Genomic DNA, 19,964 nt, shown 5'->3' on the forward strand with positions numbered 1-19,964 from the left:
CCCCTTTGGGCGTTTTCTCCCAAATTTGCCCTAAACCAGGACAGGGTGGTGGGGAGAGGGGGGAGCCTCAAGTGCCTGGACCGGGGGAAGCTGGAGAGGGGGACCCTCGTACCCCAAAACCCCCCAGCATCCCTAAGCAGGACCCTGGAGAAGGGGGATCCCCAGGACCCACGGGATCCCCTGCAGCCCTGAGACGGGGAACCACCAGAACCCCAGAGGGATCAGACTGCAAATGGGACACCCCTGCTTTTTTTGGTTTTTTTTATTCACTCTTGATTTTTGGAGGTTTTTATGGACACCTGGAGACATCTGGAGATGGATTTCGGCAGGAGGAATCCCCAACGCAAGGTGTTCACACCTTGTTTTTCCCCAAACCAGGATTTCCCATTCCCAAACTTTGGCTGGATGGAGGAGAAGGAGGCTGCAAGGAAGATGCCCTGGGACCCTCAGGCAGGTGAGGAGGAAGTCAGTGCCCCTTTCCCCCTCTCTCCTGCTCCATCTCCCAGCCCAGCACGGCCCTGGCTGCAGGACAGCCCTGCTGCCGGTGCCGTCCTGCTGGGGACGCACTGGGGGGATCTCCTTGCCCTTCCCTGTGGCACGGAGGCAAATCCCATCCTCTCCTTGTCCTTCCTCCCCCAGAGCAGGAGCTGAGGATGGAGAGCAGGGAGGACAAATCCCCAGGACAGAACCTCGTGGAAGAGGCCGTTTTGAGCGGCTCCACGGCGCAGGAACCCAACGGGGAGGAAAAGCCCCAGAGATGCCACACGAGGAGGGGCTGCAAACGCAGATCACTGGGATCTGAGGAGGAAAGACCCACCCTGGGGCAGGCAGGTGGACAGAGCTCCAGCCAGAGCTCAGAGCTGGTGGTCCATGAGCAGCCTCATGACAGGGAGAGGCCCTACGAGTGCTTGGAGTGTGGGAAGAGCTTCAGGAAGAGTTTCAACCTGATCTGCCACCACAGGATCCACACTGGGGAACGGCCCTACGAGTGCTTGGAATGTGGGAAGGGCTTCAGCCACAGGTCCGACCTGATTGTCCACCAGAGGTTCCACACTGGGGAGAGGCCCTACGAGTGCCCCCAGTGTGGGAAGAGGTTCCACACCAGCTCCCATCTCCTTGTGCATCAGCGGATTCACACCGAGGAGAGGCCGTTCCACTGCCCCCACTGCGGGATGGGCTTCAAGCACAACTCCACCCTTGTCACCCACCGGCGCATCCACACCGGGGAGAGGCCCTACGAGTGTCCCCAGTGTGGGAAGAGCTTCTCAGACCGCTCGTTCTTTACCCGACACCAGCGGAGGCACCGGTAAGGGACGTCCTGCGAGTGCCCCGAGTGCGGGAAGAGCTTCGTGCGCTGCTCCAGCTCCATCCCCACTGCAGGACCCACGCTGGGCAGAGCCCTGGTGACCCACATTTCCTCTGATACACAGAGGGAAGTGGCTGGTGTTCCTTTTATTTTGTCTCTAATTATCTTTTATCTTCCTCCCTTCAAAATACAGAAATTTGGGGTAAAAATCAACAAATTCATCAAAGGCATCTAAAGCCTCACATTTTACTTGTGTTTTGGGGAATCTTGGATTCTGGGAGACATCTGGAAGGATATGGGAGGGGTTGGAGGAATTTGGTTTAGTGGTCTTTATTTCTTTGCACTCCAAATGACAAGAAGTATTGATCTGTCACCACAAAACCACTCAATACCACTGAAAACTACTGAATCCTACCCCAAAATTACTGGATTCCACTACTTCTCAGGGTGAAATTGGGTTGGAAGGGGAGTGGGCAAAGTGGGATGCAAATCAGGAGGGGTGAGATGGGCATTGGGTGGGGCAGGATGGGTGGGATGGGGTTTGGGCAGTGTGAAATGGGGGAAATCCAGGTTGGGAAGGGGATCTTGATGTCCAGCATGGGTGGGATGGGTTGGGACTGGGGAGGTGGACTGGAGTCTGGAATGAGACAGCCAAAGTTTGGGGATGATTAAGATAGGGGGAGCCCATTACTGAGTGAGTTTTTGAATAGTCTACATTCATGAAGAGATCCCGGGGTATCTCACATGCTTGAGGCAGTTTTGGGGCACTCCCCAACTCTTGGGGTGTTTCCTGAGAGCAGCTCCATGGAGCCCCATTGCCAGGGGTGGCTGTCACGGGCATGAGCTCAGAGCTGTGCCAGAGTCCATTGCCTCGGTGCTGGAGAGCAGAGAAATGATGAACGGCCCCAGACATCTCCAGCGTGTGTTTGTGGAGGCCTGCGAGCTTACTGGGGAGAGGGCAACAGCAATCCCCTGGAGAAATGCACCTTAGGCTCCGGGCATCCCTCACAGCTCAGGGTGAGGACAGAAGATTCCCCCAAGGTGCTCTACAGCACTGTGTTAATTTGTCCCAGTTCTGTCCTCCCCATTGACCCGTTGGCCTTTCCTACCCCTTTTACCCTCATATGTTCATGTTCTAGCAAGTTCTCCCTTCCCTGTCTTCCCCTTGGTTTATGTCCCCGCCTATCCACCCTGGCATTCCCTATCAGTCCCTTTCCCTGTGCACCACCCCTAAACCCTCAGATCCCTGATGCTCTCCTCCACCCCCTCTTTCCCTGCATTTATACCCTAAACCCTCCTTTGTCTTTGTCTTTAACCCCTGGACCGCTGAGCGTCAGACCCTCACAAACCCTCGCTGGAGCTCCATGCCCGGACCCTCCCGTGTCTTCACTGCCGAGCTGCTCCGTGTGTGTGTGTGTGTGTGTGTGTGTGTGTGTGCTGGGGCTCTCGTGGCTCCTGCCCGTTAGCACAAAACACTCTCAGGGAAAGTTGTGCCCGCCACCACCCCAGACCACAACAGTGTCCCTTGGGACCAAGAGGCCATTGTGACACCGTGGGACCAAGGAGAGCATTGCTGCCCTGCCAGACCTCATGGAACCAAGGATCCATGGTGACACTGCCAGGCCTAAGGATCCAAGGACTTTGTGACACCAAGGGGTCCCATGGAAGCAAAGGGACATTGTGACACTGGGAGTCCTCATGGAATCATGGAGACCATTGGGACACTCTGGGGCCTCATTGGAACCGTGGTGACACCAAGTTGGCAGGGAGTGTTGATCTGCTGGAGGGTAGGAGGGCTCTGCACAGGGCCCTGGACAGTCTGGATCCAGGGCCCAAATCCAACAAGGTGAGGTTTAAGAAGTCCAAGTGCCGGGTCCTGCACTCTGGACACAACAACCCCTGCAGCGCTACAGGCTGGGGACAGAGTGGCTGGAGAGCAGCCGGGCAGAAAGGGACCTGCAGGGACTGATGGACAGCAGGCTGGACATGAGCCATCCGTGTGCCCAGGTGGCCCAGAAGGCCCATGGCTCCTGGCCTGGATCAGGAACGGTGTGGCCAGCAGGACCAGGGCAGTGATTCTTCCCCTGTGCTCAGCACTGGTTGGGCAGCACCTCGAGTGCTGTGTCCAGTTCTGTGCCCCCCAATTTAGGAAGGACCTGGAGGGGCTGGAGCGTGTCCAGAGAAGGGCAACAAGGCTGGTGAGGGGTCTGGAGCACAAGTCCTGTGAGGAGCAGCTGAGGGAGCTGCGGTTGTTTATCCTGGAGAAGAGGAGGCTCAGGGGAGACAAGGCGGTTTCAGGGCAATGGCTGGACTTGATGATCTCCAAGGTCTTTTCCAGCCTTGCTGATTCTGTGATTCTCTGAAACCACCCTGGGAGCAGTTGCAGGAGGAGCCCTGGGCCTCCTCTTCAGAAGCTCCAGCAGCCCAGGTTCCTCAGCTTCTCCTCACAGCCCCAAAGCCCATCCTGTCAGTCCTGCAGAGCCTCTGCAGCCCCTCCTCACTGCCCAGAACAGGCAGCCCCACAGCCAGACACAGCAGCCCAGATGTGCCCCCCTGGCCTGGGGTGCCTCTGGCAAGGGAGCAGCACGAGGCACTGCAGGAGCCTGCAGACAATTCCTGCAGCACTTGTGGGATGATCCTGCTCCCCAGGGGCCGTTCCCATGGTGCCAAGTCAGGAACTGGAATGGGGAGTGGGGCCAGAGAGGAAAGGGCAAACAGGGATGGGCTCTTTGCAGGGGAGGGAACAGGGGTGGGCAATGAGAAAAAATTTGTAGCAGGAAGAGTAAAGAAACCAAAGGTGAAGCCAAGGAAATGCTCAGGGCAGTTTGGGGGTGGTTGCCAGGCAGCCTTGGCTCTGAGCAGCAGCATCTGCAGTGGGACAGGAAACTCCCAGCTGATGGGAACAAACTTTCTGGCTGGCTGCAGAGGCCAGGACAAAGCTGAGTGGTTTCCCTGGCGTCCCCCAGCCCTTCCTGGCCCCAGGGGCTGATGGCATTTGTGCTCCCTCAGGTTCATGTCCCCACAGCAGCAGCATGGGGGTGCTCCCGCCTGCTGTGTGCAATGCAAACGGGGCTCCTGAGCCAGTGCCTCCGTGGCTGTGCCTGCAAGGACGCGGCACCTGTGTGAGCTGGGGGAGAGGCCAGGGCTGCAGAGGGGGGATGTTGTTGGCAGCTCCATCAGGATGCTCTGGGACGCTGCCCTGGGCTGTCCAGCGCACTGGGGATGGATCAGCCCCTGCTCTGCTGCTCCTTCCCGTCTCCCCCAGGGCCCTTGCAGAGCACCAGCCATGCTGTGTGCCCCCAGCCTGCCCACGGCCAGCCTGGGGCTGCTCACGGGGGTTTTCTGTGCTGAGCATTGGCCTGGCCGTGTCCTTGAGAGAGCCTGGGCAAGGAGCCTGGAGCCCCCAGGCCCTGGCCTGAGGCGTCAGCGCTGCCCCAGCAGTGCCCATGGGCTGTCCCTGCTGCAGCCCCGGCACTGCCACCCCCAGGACTGTGCCCGGCCCCGAGAGCACTCAGGCCCTGCAGCAACACCAGGGCCACCAGGGCAGCGGGGCAGGGCCACGGGAGCAGCACTGGCAACACCAAGTGCTGCTGCTGCTGGGCACAGCTGCTGTGCCAGCACTGATCTGCCCCCAGCTCTGCACACAGACATTGCTGCTGCAGCTCCAGAGAAGGCAACAGAAGGGCATCTCTGCAGAAAACTCTGCTGGGAGATCCTTGAGTTCCTTTAAAGCCACCAAGAGCGCAGCCCCTCATTGACACAGTCTATAGCCACAGGGAAGGTGGAGAGAAACAAAATGAGAAAGGGCAAAAAACAATGTCATTTCCTTGTGGACAAATTAAGAAAGGAAAACAAAGAAAAAGTATTTCCAAAATGAAACCAACAAGAAGTATCAAGGATGAGTTTTATTTCAAGTGATTTGCAGAAATTGGCCAGCAGTTTAATGTTTCTGAAATTGTCCAGTCATCAGTCTCCACACTGCAGCCTTGAGCCCCTGGTTCCTCAGGCTGTAGATGAGGGGGTTCAGGGCTGGAGGCACCACTGAGTACAGAACTGACAGGGCCAGATCCAGGGATGGGGAGGAGATGGAAGGGGGCTTCAGGTAGGAAATAGCTCCAGTGCTGAGGAACAGAGAGACCACGGCCAGATGAGGGAGGCAGGTGGAAAAGGCTTTCTGCCGTCCCTGCTCAGAGGGGATCCTCAGCACAGCCCTGAAGATCTGCACATAGGAGAAAACAATGAACACAAAACAGCCAAACACCAAACACATACTAGCCACAATGAGCCCAAGTTCCCTAAGGTAGGATTTGGAGCAGGAGAGCTTGAGGATCTGTGGGATTTCACAGAAGAACTGGCCCAGGGCATTGCCATGGCACAGGGGCAGGGAAAATGTATTGGCCGTGTGCAGCAGTGCATTGAGAAAGGCACTGGCCCAGGCAGCTGCTGCCATGTGGGCACAAGCTCTGCTGCCCAGGAGGGTCCCGTAGTGCAGGGGTTTGCAGATGGACACGTAGCGGTCATAGCACATGACGGTCAGGAGGGAAAGCTCTGTTCCAAGGAAGAAGAAAATCAGAAAGAGCTGTGCAGCACATCCTGTGTAGGAGATGGTGCTGGTGTCCCAGAGGGAATTGTGCATGGCTTTGGGGACAGTGGTGCAGATGGAGCCCAGGTCGCTGAGGGCCAGGTTGAGCAGGAAGAAGAACATGGGCGTGTGCAGGTGGTGGCCGCAGGCTACAGCGCTGATGATGAGGCCGTTGCCCAGGAGGGCAGCCAGGGAGATGCCCAGGAAGAGGCAGAAGTGCAGGAGCTGCAGCTGCCGCGTGTCTGCCAGTGCCAGCAGGAGGAAGTGGCTGATGGAGCTGCTGTTGGACATTGGCTGTGGCTGCACATGGGCACCTGTTCATGGAGAAAGGACAGAGAAGAGTTAGAGGAGATACCTGAAACCAAAACCAAAGCCATTTCCCATACACCCTCCTCTGTAACACACACGGACACTCTTCTGTGTTTAAGAGTTTAGAGGTTTTCATTTTAAGCTCCCACCATGTCTCTCCTGCTATTCTTGGATATCAGAAACACTCAACATTCCTGCCTCCCTCTGGTAGAACAGAGTTCTCTGAGGGAAGATTATGAGTGGAGACTGAAGGGAGATGGTCTGTCACTTCATTCTCTTTGGAGTTTCTCTGGGCTTTCACTTTTTCAAATGAAGGATGTTCACACTCTCATGTTTCCTTTAAAAACGCTATGTTGCTACTGAGACAGATGGATCCACCCCAGCCCAGCTCCATATTTGTAGCCAAGGTCTCACGTTGCTCATTTCACCAACCCAGCAGCATTTTCAGTGTCAGAACACCTCTGCCATTCCCCATCAATCTTATAACTCAGAGATACTCTGGGATAGGTTTGCATCCCGGATTGAAGCTCCCAGCTTGGACTGAAATCTCAGGGAGACTTCCAAGTGTCCTTCTGATGCCACTGGATGCAGGGAGATGCAGCTCCTTCCCTGGCTGCACTGACAGCATTGCCCAGAGCCGGGCACTGGGGACAGCTGTGTCACCCTGATCCAGCTGTGCCCCCTCCCAGAGCCCCCAGTGCCGGGCAGCTGCTCCCAGCCCTGTGCTCTGCAGAGGGAACTGGGCCCGGGGCTGCAGAGCTGCCCCACGGCTCTGCTGCAGCTCTGCCTGCACAGGAGGGGCTGCACGCCTTGGAGCCCCAGCCCTGAGGGCAGAGGCTGGGCTGGGGGGACAGGAGGGAGGGGGCTTGTTCAGAGGGAGGGGCTGCACTGGAGGGGATCCTCTGGACATCTCTAAACTCTCCCTGCCACAGCACTTTTGGTTTTGTTTTCTCTCCTTCCCTGATCTTCTCTCTGCTTCCTGGGGATTTTCCTCCTGCAGGTGTTTCCCTGTGCCTGATCTCTCCCTGCCAGCACTCACAGACCCCAAATCTCTGTGCACTCTCCTTGGCCTGACAGAACCCTGCCTGTTTGCAGGGCACTGGCTGGGGGCAGGTTCTGTTTGCAGCTTGGAGCAAGGACAGCTCAGACTGAGCCTGATGGCTCCAGCAGAGGTGATGCTGGTGCTGTCCATGGACAGAGTGGCTGAAGGCACATTAGGGATCTACTGTGACCCTATTGATCACTAAAAGTAACAGTTTGGATGTCTCAGGCACTTGTCAAAATTCTTATCAATAATTCATAAACATCCTTTAATATTTATCCCTCCATCCCTGCCATTCTCCAATAGTAGGAAACAGAATACAAAGTCTTAGGAAATCTCCTCATTTTAATCAAAATCCTTGTTTTGCAAACATTCTATGACAGATCAGAACTCCTCAGCATATCAGAGCTTCATGAGCATTCCACCTGCACTGCACCAGAAATACTCAGAGTTGTACTCACAGGGTCTGTGGGCATTGGGATGTTCCAGCTGTAGGAGATCACTCCAGGAGCTGCAGCTGCATTGTCCTGCAGCCAGAGGTTCCTGTGCCAAGGGCTGCCAGGGATTCTGCCCCAGGCACTTCTCAGCACCTTCCCAGCCCTGACTGATGGAAGCTCTCTGTGCCTCTGTGCTGTGCCCGGGCTGGCTGCAGGCAGTACCCCAGCCCTGCTGGGCTGGGAGAAGAGCTGCTCATCCAGAGAAATGTGCTTTTGAAGCTCTCCTTGCTTACCAGGATCACCCTCTGTGCCAGGAGCCCGGCCCAGCTCAGCAGCACAGACACAGCACAAGGACTTTAATGACCCTCTGGGGCTTTGTGCTCAGGCCCTGAACATCAGGCCCTGAGAGGGAGCTGCAGAAACCTCTCCAGAGCTCCAAGTCAGAATCCAACTCCAAAGTTTCTTTGACTTTTAATGGGTCCCACTGAGGGACACGACTGAGAAAGTGTCCCCAGGCCCCAGGCAGAGCAGAGAACTGGAGGCACTGATGACAGGTGGGGACAAAGAGAAGCCAAGTCTTGGTGCCCTGGGGCACAACAGGGTCTGTGCCACCAAGGGCTGTCAGGAGACACCTTGTCCTGAGGCACTGGGGCCTCCTGGCACAGCCCCAGCCAGGCTGGGCACTGTCAGCCCCTTGTCCTGCCCTCAGCATCCCCCCCTAGCCCACATCCCAGTGGCCTCAAGGATCTGCTGGAAGGAGTCCCTGGGGAGCCTTGCTCAGGAATGGCCCTGGGGGCTCCTTCATGCTCCCAGGGACTGCAGGTTTTTCAAAGCACTTTGGCTTTGGCTTTTGCCTTGGAGTCTCTGAGAGCTTTGTGCAGTCATGGCCTCCAATTATCTGCTGTAATTAGTCCCTGGAGAGGCTTTGTCAGGAACAACACTCAGTGGGTCTCATGAATGCTTCAAGGTGCTTCAGTTCTTTTAAGGTACTTGGTGTTTCCCTTTTGATACAGATTCTGTGAGAAAGATTGTGCAGTCACAGCCTGAAATTATCTGTTTTAATGAGTCCCTTGAGAGCTTTGTACTGACACTCAGTGGGGCTCCTTGATGCTTTGAGATACTCCAGGAGTTTAAGGTACTTTGGATTTTCCTTTCCACACTGAGTCTCTGAGAGGTTTTTGTGCCATCCTGGCCTCCAGTTCTCTCCTCCAAGGAGTCCATGAGGAACCTGTGTTGGGGATGGACCTCAGTGGCACCCATTAATTCTTTGAGACATTTTGTGGTTTTCTTCTTACTTTGACTCCTGCAAAGGTTTGTGCAATCTCCTCTGAGGCCCTGAGTTTCAAGGGCTCAGCTCCAAATGCACCACGGGGCTCATTAGGATCAAGCAAGTCCTGAGAAGCCATGGCTGTGTGTTGATTTCCCTCTGCTCTAATGCAGTTCATTAAGAAGGTTTCCTTTTACAGTTATGGAGAAACATTTCAAAGAGCTTCTAAGAAATATGTATTCCCATTTTAAAGCGTGTCTTTATTACTGTTCTCTTTAGAGAAGAGGTGATTGCAGCATTCTGTGATTGATATTGATGTAGGGCCACTCCTAAGGAGGGCTGGCCAGGTCAGAGAAGTTTTACCTTGAGGTCTGACCCAGTGTGGACAACCTTGCCCCACATTCCCCAACCCCATGTGAGAAACAATTTTCACTTTCAATAATTTAAATAGTTTTATTAAGACCTTGTCAAAATACAACAGACGAGTGAATAAAGTAAAGAATACAGCACCAGGAGCAAAGGATTCAGTCACCATGTGCTCATCTACAAAATGGATGTTCTGTCTTTTATACCTCCAGCCCCTCCCAAAGTCTTGTCAATCCACTCCTCCTTCGCTGTCCAGTGGTGGAGATCACTTTCTTACAGCTTGATTGGAGCTCAGGCACTGCCATAGCAACAAGCTGACCCTCCCAAATGCCCTGACTACTGAGGGCATCCCACGATAACAATGCAAAGGGGAAGGGAAAGATAACTATACACCTACACAACTTCTATTAACATCTACTTAATACTCACCCCTTAATTGTGAGAGACAACCATAGGATTACCCATCTGTAACAACCCCCTGTTTTCTGTTTTTACAAGTCATTTTGCTGGAAAAATTAAGTAAAAAAATTTCTCTCTCTCTTGAATGAGTCATACTAGCATCTGTTGATGTGGGCAAGGACAGTGGGAACAGGAGGAAAATCTCAGGTTTTCCTTAGACACACTTATTTGGAATGGACAAAAGGGCCTATCAGAGGTCCAGAATGGCTTTGACTCCCATCTATCATGCCTATGTGGTTGCTACCCATAGTCAGTGTATCTTAGGGGTCCAGAGGCCACCTCGGTCTCGCCCTCCAGTCCCTGTTGTATTCAAAGACAGCTGGGGAATGACAGTGGTCCAATATGGCCTTTTGTCCCTACATTACCATGCTTACGGGGTTGCTACCCACAGCAGGGCTATGGAGTCTTCTTGGTAGCGAACAAAGGGGTCTTGCCCTCTTTCCTTTGTCTTATTTTCTTAAAGAAGCTGTCCCATTACCTCTTACGGTCCCTTGTTTACTTCCCCTCAACAGGTGCTGGTAATTCTCACCCATTAAAACAGGAAGACAGTTCTCAAACTGGTTGGTGGAAGCTTGACTTTGGGCGTCTTGGTGTTTTTCTGGTTGTCTTTCAGTCTCTGCTTGAGATTCAATCTTGTTTCACCTGGTCTGGATGTTATATGTAGTCGATTCTTTGTGTTTTTCCTGCTGGGCCTTTAACTCTGTTGGCATAAGTCCATCCCCACTCTGCAGTTCACACGGCTGATTCGGTGGTGAGCAGTACCTGAAAGGGACCTTCCCATTGAGGAGTTAAAGGCTGATCTCTCCATGACTTGATCATTCCCCAATCCCCGGGATTAATATTATGGATTCTGAAACTGAGGTCGTAGTTTGAGGAATTGCCCCTTTATGTCTTAGCCCTTCGAAGGTTTCTGCTATAGACATAACATATTTCTTGGCATTGGCTTCCCCTTCCTCATAGGTGGCAACCCTCTGGGGTGAGGTCAAAAAGGGTAACCCAAACGTCATTTCATAGGGTGACACCCCCAGATCTGACTTGGGATGAGTTGTAAGTCTTCATAAGGACAAAGGGAGACATTTCATCCATGACATTTGGGTTTCAATCATCAGCTTATCTAGAGCTCTTTCAAGAGTTTGATTCATCCTCTCTGTGTGACCAGAACTCTGTGGATGCCATGGAGTGTGTAATTCCCATTTACTCCCAGGGTTTGCACAACTTTTTGTAATATTTTAGAGGTGAAATGAGCTCCTTGTTGTCACGATCCGCTTGTGCGGGGTGTCGTGATGGTTCTTTTCACTGATCCCAAAAGTGCAAAAAGGCAAACAACAAGGGACTATCAGTTAATCCCAACAAATGCACCTTTATTAGGGGCCAAAGCAGTAAATGCGATAGTGGGGATCAGAAAGGAGATAAAAGTAGAGAGAGAGAGAGAGAGAAAAGAGGGGGATGGGAATAGCTACCAACACAGGCGAGATCCTCACTGGTCCGGACGATGGGGATCCGTCTGGTTGTGTCGGGGAAGTCTTCAAAATTCTGGTCAACTCAGGGGTCCAGTTATACTCCACGGAGGAAAAAAGTGGGGAATATGCAGGACAATGAGAGTCTATTGTGATTGCTGCAGGGGAATAGGTGAGTCCACTGAAACCACCAAAGCAGGACAAACACAATGAAGAATAAGTCCACTGAAATTACTGAAGAAGAACAGGTCGTGTCATTAGTGGTTTTCCCCCTCCCTGTGGTAGGGTTCTCAGTCTCAGTCCTTGGGAGATGTGTTTTCCATCTCTGTCCGTCTGTCACAGTGGTAACGGGGCAGATGAGAGGTCTTCAGTGAGAGACCACTAGGGTCACCCCAAAAGTTCATTCAGCTTCAAAAGGAGAGTGGGCAAATATGCAGTAGGCCGTTCCTTGCGGGGTTCATGCCATGTCCTCGCCGATTCCTTGCCAAGTCCTTGCCAATTCCTTGCCAAGTTCTTGCCAGGCCTTGTTCGGAACAGCTAACGTAATGGTGCAGCAACTGCACCTGCACTGCTGCTCTCTCCAAGCCGGAACTGTAGGGGGGGAAGGGGTTTCTCCTCGTGGCAATCGGTAGGCAAAAGTGGGTGTCACCAGAGGACACAAGGAAAAACGACGCACCACAGCTTTGGTCACCATGAAGAGACGAATTTATTTTTTCTGACTCCAATCATTTATAGTTCTCAAAAGGTGCAAGTGGATTGGAAGGTGAACGTGCCACCTCTCCAACGACACTGGACAAACTACCAGTCTATCAAATTTCTCCGCCTCTAAGAAAGAATGCAAAACAAGAGGTTGTTTACAGAAAGTGGCGTGAGAAAGTTCTCTACAAGAATGTAAATTCAGAAGGCTTTAGAAAATCCTAAGAAATCAGGGCGACAAGTGGGGGCTTCAGACGGCCTTACACTTGGTCTGAATCAATCCTGTTCACCATCCCATATTGGGGAATGATTGATTCTAGAAGTGTTTTACTCACAACACTGGCATTGGCTTTAACCGTGGGTACCGCCTCTACCCAATGAGTCAGGTCACCTACTATCACAAGTAAAAACTTCCACCGTTGTACCTGGGGAAGCTCGGTAAAGTCTACTTGGATGTTTTGAAAGGGCTGTAAGGCTAGTTCTCGCCCTCCCCTGGTGTTTTCCTCATGACCTTCTCATTTATTGGTTGGCATATCACACACCTTTCAATTACCTGTTTAGCTATCCCAAAAATTCCTATGCAGCCCCAGTCCCTTAGAAATTGATCACTTAGCTCTTGTGTACCCCAGTGTGTTGTTCCATGTATGCCTTCGAGCATTTTCCTGGCAAGGGGTTTATTCAACATTTGCCTCCCATCTGCTAATCTCCACTTCCCTTTGTTTTCTTTCTTGGCTCCTGTTTTAAGGAATTCTTTCTCTTCTTTCCTACCGAATACGGGGACTTCTTGCATTTCTCTAATGGGGGTTAATGCTATCATTAATTTTCCTGTCCCTGATTCAGCTGAATTTTTAGCATCTAAATCTGTAAATGGCTCCCTCGTGCTTCTTGAGTCACTCATTTTTTATGTCCTTTAACATATACTGCTGCCACTTCTTCTGGTAATTGTAAGGTCTCTAACACTTCTAAAACAAGTTTTTAGTTCCTTTCCCCTTGAATTTAATAGCCCACTCTCTTCCCAAATTTTTTTCCAAAGGTATGCACTACTCCAAAAGCATATTTTGAGTCTGTATATATTGTTTCTCTTTTCTGTGTGAATATTTCCAGAGCTCACTTTAGGGCATACAACTCACATGCTTGGGCTGACCAGTTGGAAGGTAACTTTCCTTTTTCTAGGGCCACTAACTCTTCATCTGCTATAGCCCACCCCAATACCCTGTGCCCTGGATTACCCGTGAAAATCCATCGATGTACAATCGTTTTCCACCTTGGAGTGGTTGATCTGTCCTCTCTTACTTTAGTTTGATAGTTTATAACTTCTAGGCAATTATATAATAATTCCTCACCTGGTTTTCCATCTAAAACTGGGCAGGGTTGAGTTGGTTACTCACGACTAGCTCTAAACCATTATCTATTAAGATGGCTTCATATTTTAGTACTTGGGAATCAGTGAACCATTTCTCAGCCTTCTAGCCGAGGATACTCTTTACTGAGTGAGTATATATTTTCAATTTTCCCCCAAAGGTTAATTTTTTGCTTTCTTTTACAAGTGGGGCGCTCGCTGCCACCACCTGAATGCAGGTTGGCCGTCCTCAGCTGACAGGGTCTTGCAGTTTTGATAAATAGGCCACTGGTTTCCTGGATCCTCCCCGGTCCTGGGCTAACCCTCCATGTGCTGCCCCTTTTTCTATATCCACAAACAGATAGAAGGGTTTGTCTAAGGCAGGAAGACTCAGTGCTGTTGCACTGACTGATTTTTGCTTTAAAGCTTCAAAATTTGCTTGTCATCTTCCCACCTAATCTCTTCTTCTACTAACTTTTCATACAAGAACCTGATGGCCTGTGTGAATCCTTCAATCCATAGCCTGCAATATCCCAACAGGCCTAAAAACCTTCTGACTTCCCTCTTAGTTTTTGGTCATGGGAGTGAGGCTATCCCTGCAATTCTCTCAGGGTTCAGCCGCCAGCTCCCTTGACAAATCACATGTCCCAGGCATTTTACTTCCCTCCCTACAAATTGGAGTTTCCCTTTTGATACTCAAAGTCCTTGGTCCACCCAAAAATTTAACAGTGCTGTGGTGGATTCTCGAACTTTGAGATGCCCTGAGAGGAGCCCAGTGCTCCATGCTCCCCTGTGCTGACACGTGAGTGTTTGTCTGGTTTCGGGATGGCCCTGGCTGTGTGAGGGGTGCTACGTGGACACGAGACAGCCGGTCCTGTCCCGCTGGGTCCCAGCAGTGCCTCACAGCAGTCCTGCATCCACGTCAGGATGCTGGCCAAGAGAGGTCCTGGAAGCTGAGGCAGCTGATTTTAAGCTTGTGCAGGTGCCTGCAGGCCAAGGCCAACGGTGTTCCCTCAGGATACAGCAGTCCTGAGGGGTCTCCCTCATTCAAACAAATCGGCAGACAAATGCATTGTCAGCCAAAAGCCCTTTTATTGACCTGGCAGGAGGGCAGGGGTCAGCACCCCACTAAAGTGTTTCTCTGCCACATATAAATTTCAGTGGGTTGATGTAGGAGTTGTATCAAAATCACCATCCATCTTCACACTGCTGAGGTGATTCCATAGGCAGGAGGTTAGAAATACATTGTGTCAGATTCCCATACTTGAAGCTGATGTCCAGGCCCTGGCCAGGGGCGGTCTCCATGCCCCAAAGCAGCACAAAGTCTTCCTCAGGGCTTCCCTGCACAGGGCTGATTCCACACTTGCCCTTAGTTCTTCTGGTAGACTGTGTCTAAAGCTTTTTGTCAGGTCACTCTCATGTCAAGTTAGGCCTGCCAGGTTTTTGTTATGCTAACTGGTGCTAAGTACTTAGGCATGTCTGTGCTAATTACTTGTTTACTCATGTGAATTGCTTGTGCTCACTTATGTCAAACAAAGGCCTTGTTCCATCCCCAAAGGTGCCTGAGGCCACCCGCTCCTTGTGGCACCAGTTGCTTTCCTGTGGAATGTTCTCCCTCCCCGAGGGTAAAGAGGGAGATGCAGAAAGAGCTTGCCAGGCTGCTCTCCATCCTTTCCCAGCACTCCTGGTGAAGTGGAGAAGTCCGAGCTGAGCGCAAAGGTGCAAATGGAGCAGCCGTGCACAGGAAGGCTCGGTGGGAAGGATGATCCAGGATCCATAGGCCTGGCAGCCTGAGCGTGCTCCAGGGGAAGGCCTTGGAGCAGATCCTCCTGAGTGCCATCCCACGGCACCTGCAGGGAACCAGGGCGTCTGCTGGAGGGTGGGAAAGCTCTGCGGAGGGACGGGGACAGCTGGGGCTCCTGGCAGAGTGTTGAGGGCTTCTGTGCGGGAGTTTGGGGGGCTTGGTGCTGGTGGGGTGCTGGAGAAGGAGTTGTCTGGAAGGTGAGAGGTCTAGGCTGGAATTTGAGTCAGTTTGAAGGCAGCATCTGTGCTTTGGCACAGCTTTGGTTAGGGAGGCCAGAAGGAATATCTGTGACTTTTCCTCTTCATGGTCCTGATTGTCCTGCAGGGAACAAGAGGGCAGAGCTGTACTTTACTGGCCACTCAGATCTCTGTACCAGGGGGAGGATTCGCCCTTTTGCCATCTACTCATTTCTTTGGGCTACTATTGTACCACTGAGTGGACTCTCATTTCTTGAGAGCTTTTATTCCTTAAGAGAATAAGGATATTATCATTCCTTCATGGAAAACCGTTTGTAAACCAAAGAATGGCCCTTTTTTTGCCTCTGTGTAGTGCTCTGTTCTGTAAAGTGACTCTCAGTGGATGACATTAAGGCAAATGAGTTGCTGCATTGAGATGGGAAGCAAAATTCCAACTCTTCACCTTCTCAGGTTATTCAAATTAATTTGGGAAGTTTGTAACTTTTTGAAACTACTTGAGTTGAGCAATGGGAAGTAAAGCTTTCCTGATGAGAAGATTCTAAAATTTCAGATTCTTCTGTGCCCTCGCAGCTAAGGTGTTTTTGTGCTGATGAAGCGATTTGCAGAATAAATAAATAGACTCCACAACTTGATGTAGTTATGAAGTGGGTATGTATGCCAGCGCCCAGCGCAAGCGAGATAGTTCTCCAAAAACTTGTGCCCCAAGACTCAGTCTGACCCACAACTTTATTCACAAAAGTGTTCCATATGCAATACATTGCACAACTTTAGCATGCATATTCAACCCGCCTGTCCTTGCCTCTCATGCTAAATAGGTCCACGCCCTTCTGGGCATGCGTGGTTTGCTATGGTGGTCACGCGGGTGGTCTCTGGTGGTCTCTGAGGCTGAAGATTGTGGTCTTCCTCCTATTTGAACTCTTGAACTTTTCTCCTCTGTGCATGCGCTTTTGGTCCTTTCGTGCCTATCTGAGTAGGTCTGTCAGTCTTGATAAGCTTAGAGACAGAGGAGCCCCGTTATCTGGGTTCTTTGCATCTCCTGGTCTTTTCTGGCATTGTCCTTTATGCAAGAAGCTTCAGAGATTTGCATTTTCTTATGCCCTTTGTACCACAGCAGAGGTTTCTCAAGTAAAAGGTTAAAATTCAACACATAATTCTACAAACTAAAATTTAAATGTTTTAATTTATTTTGTTAATTCAAGTGAACTACAAAAATCTCTATTTCACTGAAAGAAATGACTTCAATGAGAAAATCATTTCAGCACGGAGTAAGAGCTTCTGACAGAGACCAAGTGTTGCCAGCAGTTGCTCCAGGTGCTCCTGCCAACAGCCCCTGCAGGACGGAGCACAGCCCCCAGTGCACACAGACTTTGGCTGCCCTCTGGCAGAGAAGCCCTTTCGGGACGCAGGTTTCTGGGGCAGGAGATGGGCACCGGTGCTGCCAGGGCTTGGGGGAACTCTGCTTTGGTGGGGACTGTGCCACACCTGCTGATGTCAGTGCTTCCCGGGCCCCAGGGGTCAGAGCAGCATTCGTGCCCTGGCCCACACGTTCCTCGTCTGTGTCACACAGCTGTGCTTAGGATGGCCACCACATGGGACGTGTCCCGAGGAGGCCGTGCCAGCTTCTGTGAAGGCCCCGTGCCCTTCCCGCCATGGCTGTGTCAGCAGCTGCAGGGGCTCCTGCTGCTCTGAGCCCGCAAGCAGGGCAGCGTTTGCTGAGGGTTTGAGCCGTTCCTAAAGATCCTGTTGGGCTGTCTTAGACACTTGGGGTGAGGGATTCCTTCCAACCTGAGCCACTTTGGGTGGGCTGGGGGCGGCCCCAGGGCAGGGGGCAGTGTGTGCAGGGGCCCTTTGTGACACGGTGCAGCACGGTCACCGTGGCATGGAACGGGACAGCGTGTCCAAGGGCCCTTTGTGACACGGGGTGACATAGGAGCTGGCGGTGACAAGACCATGCCACAGTGCTCGGAGCACGCGACGGGACAGGACGGGACAGAGCGGTGCCATGAGGAGCCCCCACACAGCGCACTCGTTCGTGTCTGATCCGGAGCTTTCCCGAGGCATTACTCCTGCAGCTGACCTCGTGGCCAGACCAGAGGGCTTGGTGACCTCTGGCCTTCCCGAGGCTTCTCTTCTGCAGGTGCCCTCCAGGGCAGACCGTGGCATTTGCTTAGCACGGTCCTTGACAAGGAGTCTCCTGTCCTTGTGGCTGGAGCCCCCAAGACCAGAGTGCAGGACTTGCTGTCCTGTAGCCTTGCCAAGACTTCACTCTGCAGCACTTGCTGACTCGGACCTTTTCCAAGCCACCTTCTCCTGCAAGCAGCCATGAATCCAGGCAGTGACGTAGAGCACAGGCCTGCGAGCGTGCCCAAGCTGGCCTGGGGGAAGGAGGAGAAAGAAGGCCCTGGGACTGTCCCAGCACAGCAGCCTGAAGAGGTGGTGCAGTTCCAGCCACTGCAGAAGGGTGAGTGCCAGAGCTGGGCTGCAGGGCTGGTGCCTGCAGCCAGCTTGGCCCCATCCCATCCCATCCCATCCCATCCCATCCCATCCCATCCCATCCCATCCCCTGGGCACTTGCCCATGGACAGGATGGAATAGGGGCCAGGGCAGACACCCCACAGCCGTGCTCCATCCCCTGGGGCATCCCAGGGCTGTCCCTGCCTGGGGAGCGCAGGGCTGGGCTGTGTTCTCCGGCCTCTCCCGCAACCCCTCAGCTCAGGCTGTGCTCGCTCTTCTCCAGGTGCAGCCATGCAGCGCACACAAGAGCAGGACCCCGCCCGTGGCCTCTTCCGCAGAACAGCGCAGGTACCTGCAGCCATCCCCAGCTGGGCTGGGCCTGCTGTCACCGCTCAGCCGAGCACCGTGCTTGGAGCATTCCGTGGAACATCCCTGGCTTCCTGCCTTTCTCCTACAGCTGGTTTGCAAATTCATCAAGAGGATTCGGGAGGAAGAGACCAGCACCATGGGCACAGGGCTCAGAGCATATTCACACATCTCCAAAACCAAGACCTGTGCTGCCCTGCTGGATATGCTCGTAGAGGAGGGGTTTTCCAATCCAAAGCAAGTAAGCAGCCTGTGGCCAGGGTTTGATCCTCCCAGGAATTGCTTGGCCTCCCAAGCCATGCCTACTGGTCACTGGAAGCCTTTGAGGCCATGGCAGTGTGGTGGCAAGGGAAGCACTTCTCTGGGGAAGCTGGGGACATTCCTCCCTCTGGCAGCTTTCCAAGTCTCCCCGTGCCTTCTCCAGGTGCCTGCCATGGTGAGGTACATCCACCTGTGGCTCATGGCCAGTCAGTTTGCTGAGCACAGGCTGAACAGGGCCCTGCTGCATCTCACCGAAGAACAGCCTGCTGATGCAGTAATGTGTCCTGGTTTTGGGCAAATTTGGGAGAAAACCTTCAGAAGGAGCCCCCAGAAAGCAAACCCACACAGCCTCACCTGAGCTCACCTGGCTCAGGAAGAATTTCCTCAGAGAGTAGTGGAAACAACCTGTTTATTGAGCAGGCAAAGCACTCCCCAGCACAAAAAATGAACAACACCAGATGACAAAAACTCTTTCTACGCTCTGAAGAGGTGACAAATTCAGAAAGTCTCTGCTGGGAGTGGTTGCCCAGTTATCGGTCTCCGGCACTAGGGGTGGCTGCTGCACGTCACAAAATGCTGGCTCTCAGTGTGTCTTGGTGTCTCCCATGTCCCAGTCCTGAGCAGGTTCAAATGGTATTCAGGAAAGGGAAAGAAAAAAAAACAGTCCAGGGAAAAAATTGGATTGCCTAGCTAAACTAACTAATAAGCAAAAGCAAGGGCAAAAGCAAAAAGCAGGAGCAAGAGCAAAGCGAAAGCAAGCAAGCCAGCAAGTAAGCAAGAAAGCCAGCAAGCCCTAGCCTCTCTCCTAGACACAGACTGTGAGGGGAGGTGAGCCGGGTGATAACAAGACAAAACAAACCTTCACTTTTCGGAGCCAGTCCTGAAGGCACAGAACATAACATCAAGCATAAACAGAACACATGATTGGGGATGCAAGCACCATAACGTCACCCTAGGACATTCCACCCCTTATCTCCAAATCATCAACATACTACCAAACGTCATGTAAAAACTTCATCAGGTAAAAACTTCCATCTTTCACTTACTCAGACACATTTCCTTCCATCTCACTTGCTCAAACCTTTGACACACATTTCCTTCTATATCACTTGCACAAACCTTCGACACTTACACATTTCCTTCTGTCTCATGTTGGTGTGGTTTAATGCAAAGACAGTGGCAGGAACATCCAACAAACAGTGATATTTGCATATGAGATCTCCCTGAGGTACACATCGTGTTCTTCCATATTTCTGCATTATTCACCGTGTACAACCTGGTCCCTGAGCAAAGACAATCCCACAAATGGGTTTGTCTGTACTCGAGGCAGAATTGATCCACACTGTCTTCCCTAACAAACCTCTGATATGTGCCACTGGGATTTTATCTACCTGGATCGGAACAGCATATAAAAAGGAGCAGTTCCAAACATATGGCACATTATGCCAATCAGCCTTCTGATGAGCCTGTGACATTTCTTACTCAACAGTGACATTGCAGTGGTGGCCACCAGGCCGGCTTGCCAAGGGAGGCTTCTGGCCATGCCCTGCAAGCAGCTGCTGCTGCCAAGGTGCCTTTGGTGCCTCAGGCTCTCCCTGGCACAGCTCCCAGCACGGCACTCT

The 19,964-nt window shown here is 52.3% G+C and overlaps 1 protein-coding gene across 1 annotated transcript in view; it reads left to right on the forward strand.

Annotated features, from left to right (window-relative positions):
* The first annotated feature begins 405 nt into the window (after positions 1-405).
* LOC137466081 (zinc finger protein 252-like) overlaps positions 406-19,964 on the forward strand; it is a 31,965-nt gene continuing 12,406 nt past the window's right edge. Inside the window, exons 1-2 of the mRNA XM_068177991.1 lie at positions 406-522; positions 690-1,251. Coding sequence (XP_068034092.1) covers positions 406-522; positions 690-1,251 — 679 coding nt within the window. The remainder of the gene's footprint in view (positions 523-689; positions 1,252-19,964) is intronic.

Source organism: Anomalospiza imberbis, unplaced genomic scaffold (genome assembly GCF_031753505.1).
Source record: "Anomalospiza imberbis isolate Cuckoo-Finch-1a 21T00152 unplaced genomic scaffold, ASM3175350v1 scaffold_134, whole genome shotgun sequence".
NCBI lineage: Eukaryota > Metazoa > Chordata > Aves > Passeriformes > Viduidae > Anomalospiza > Anomalospiza imberbis.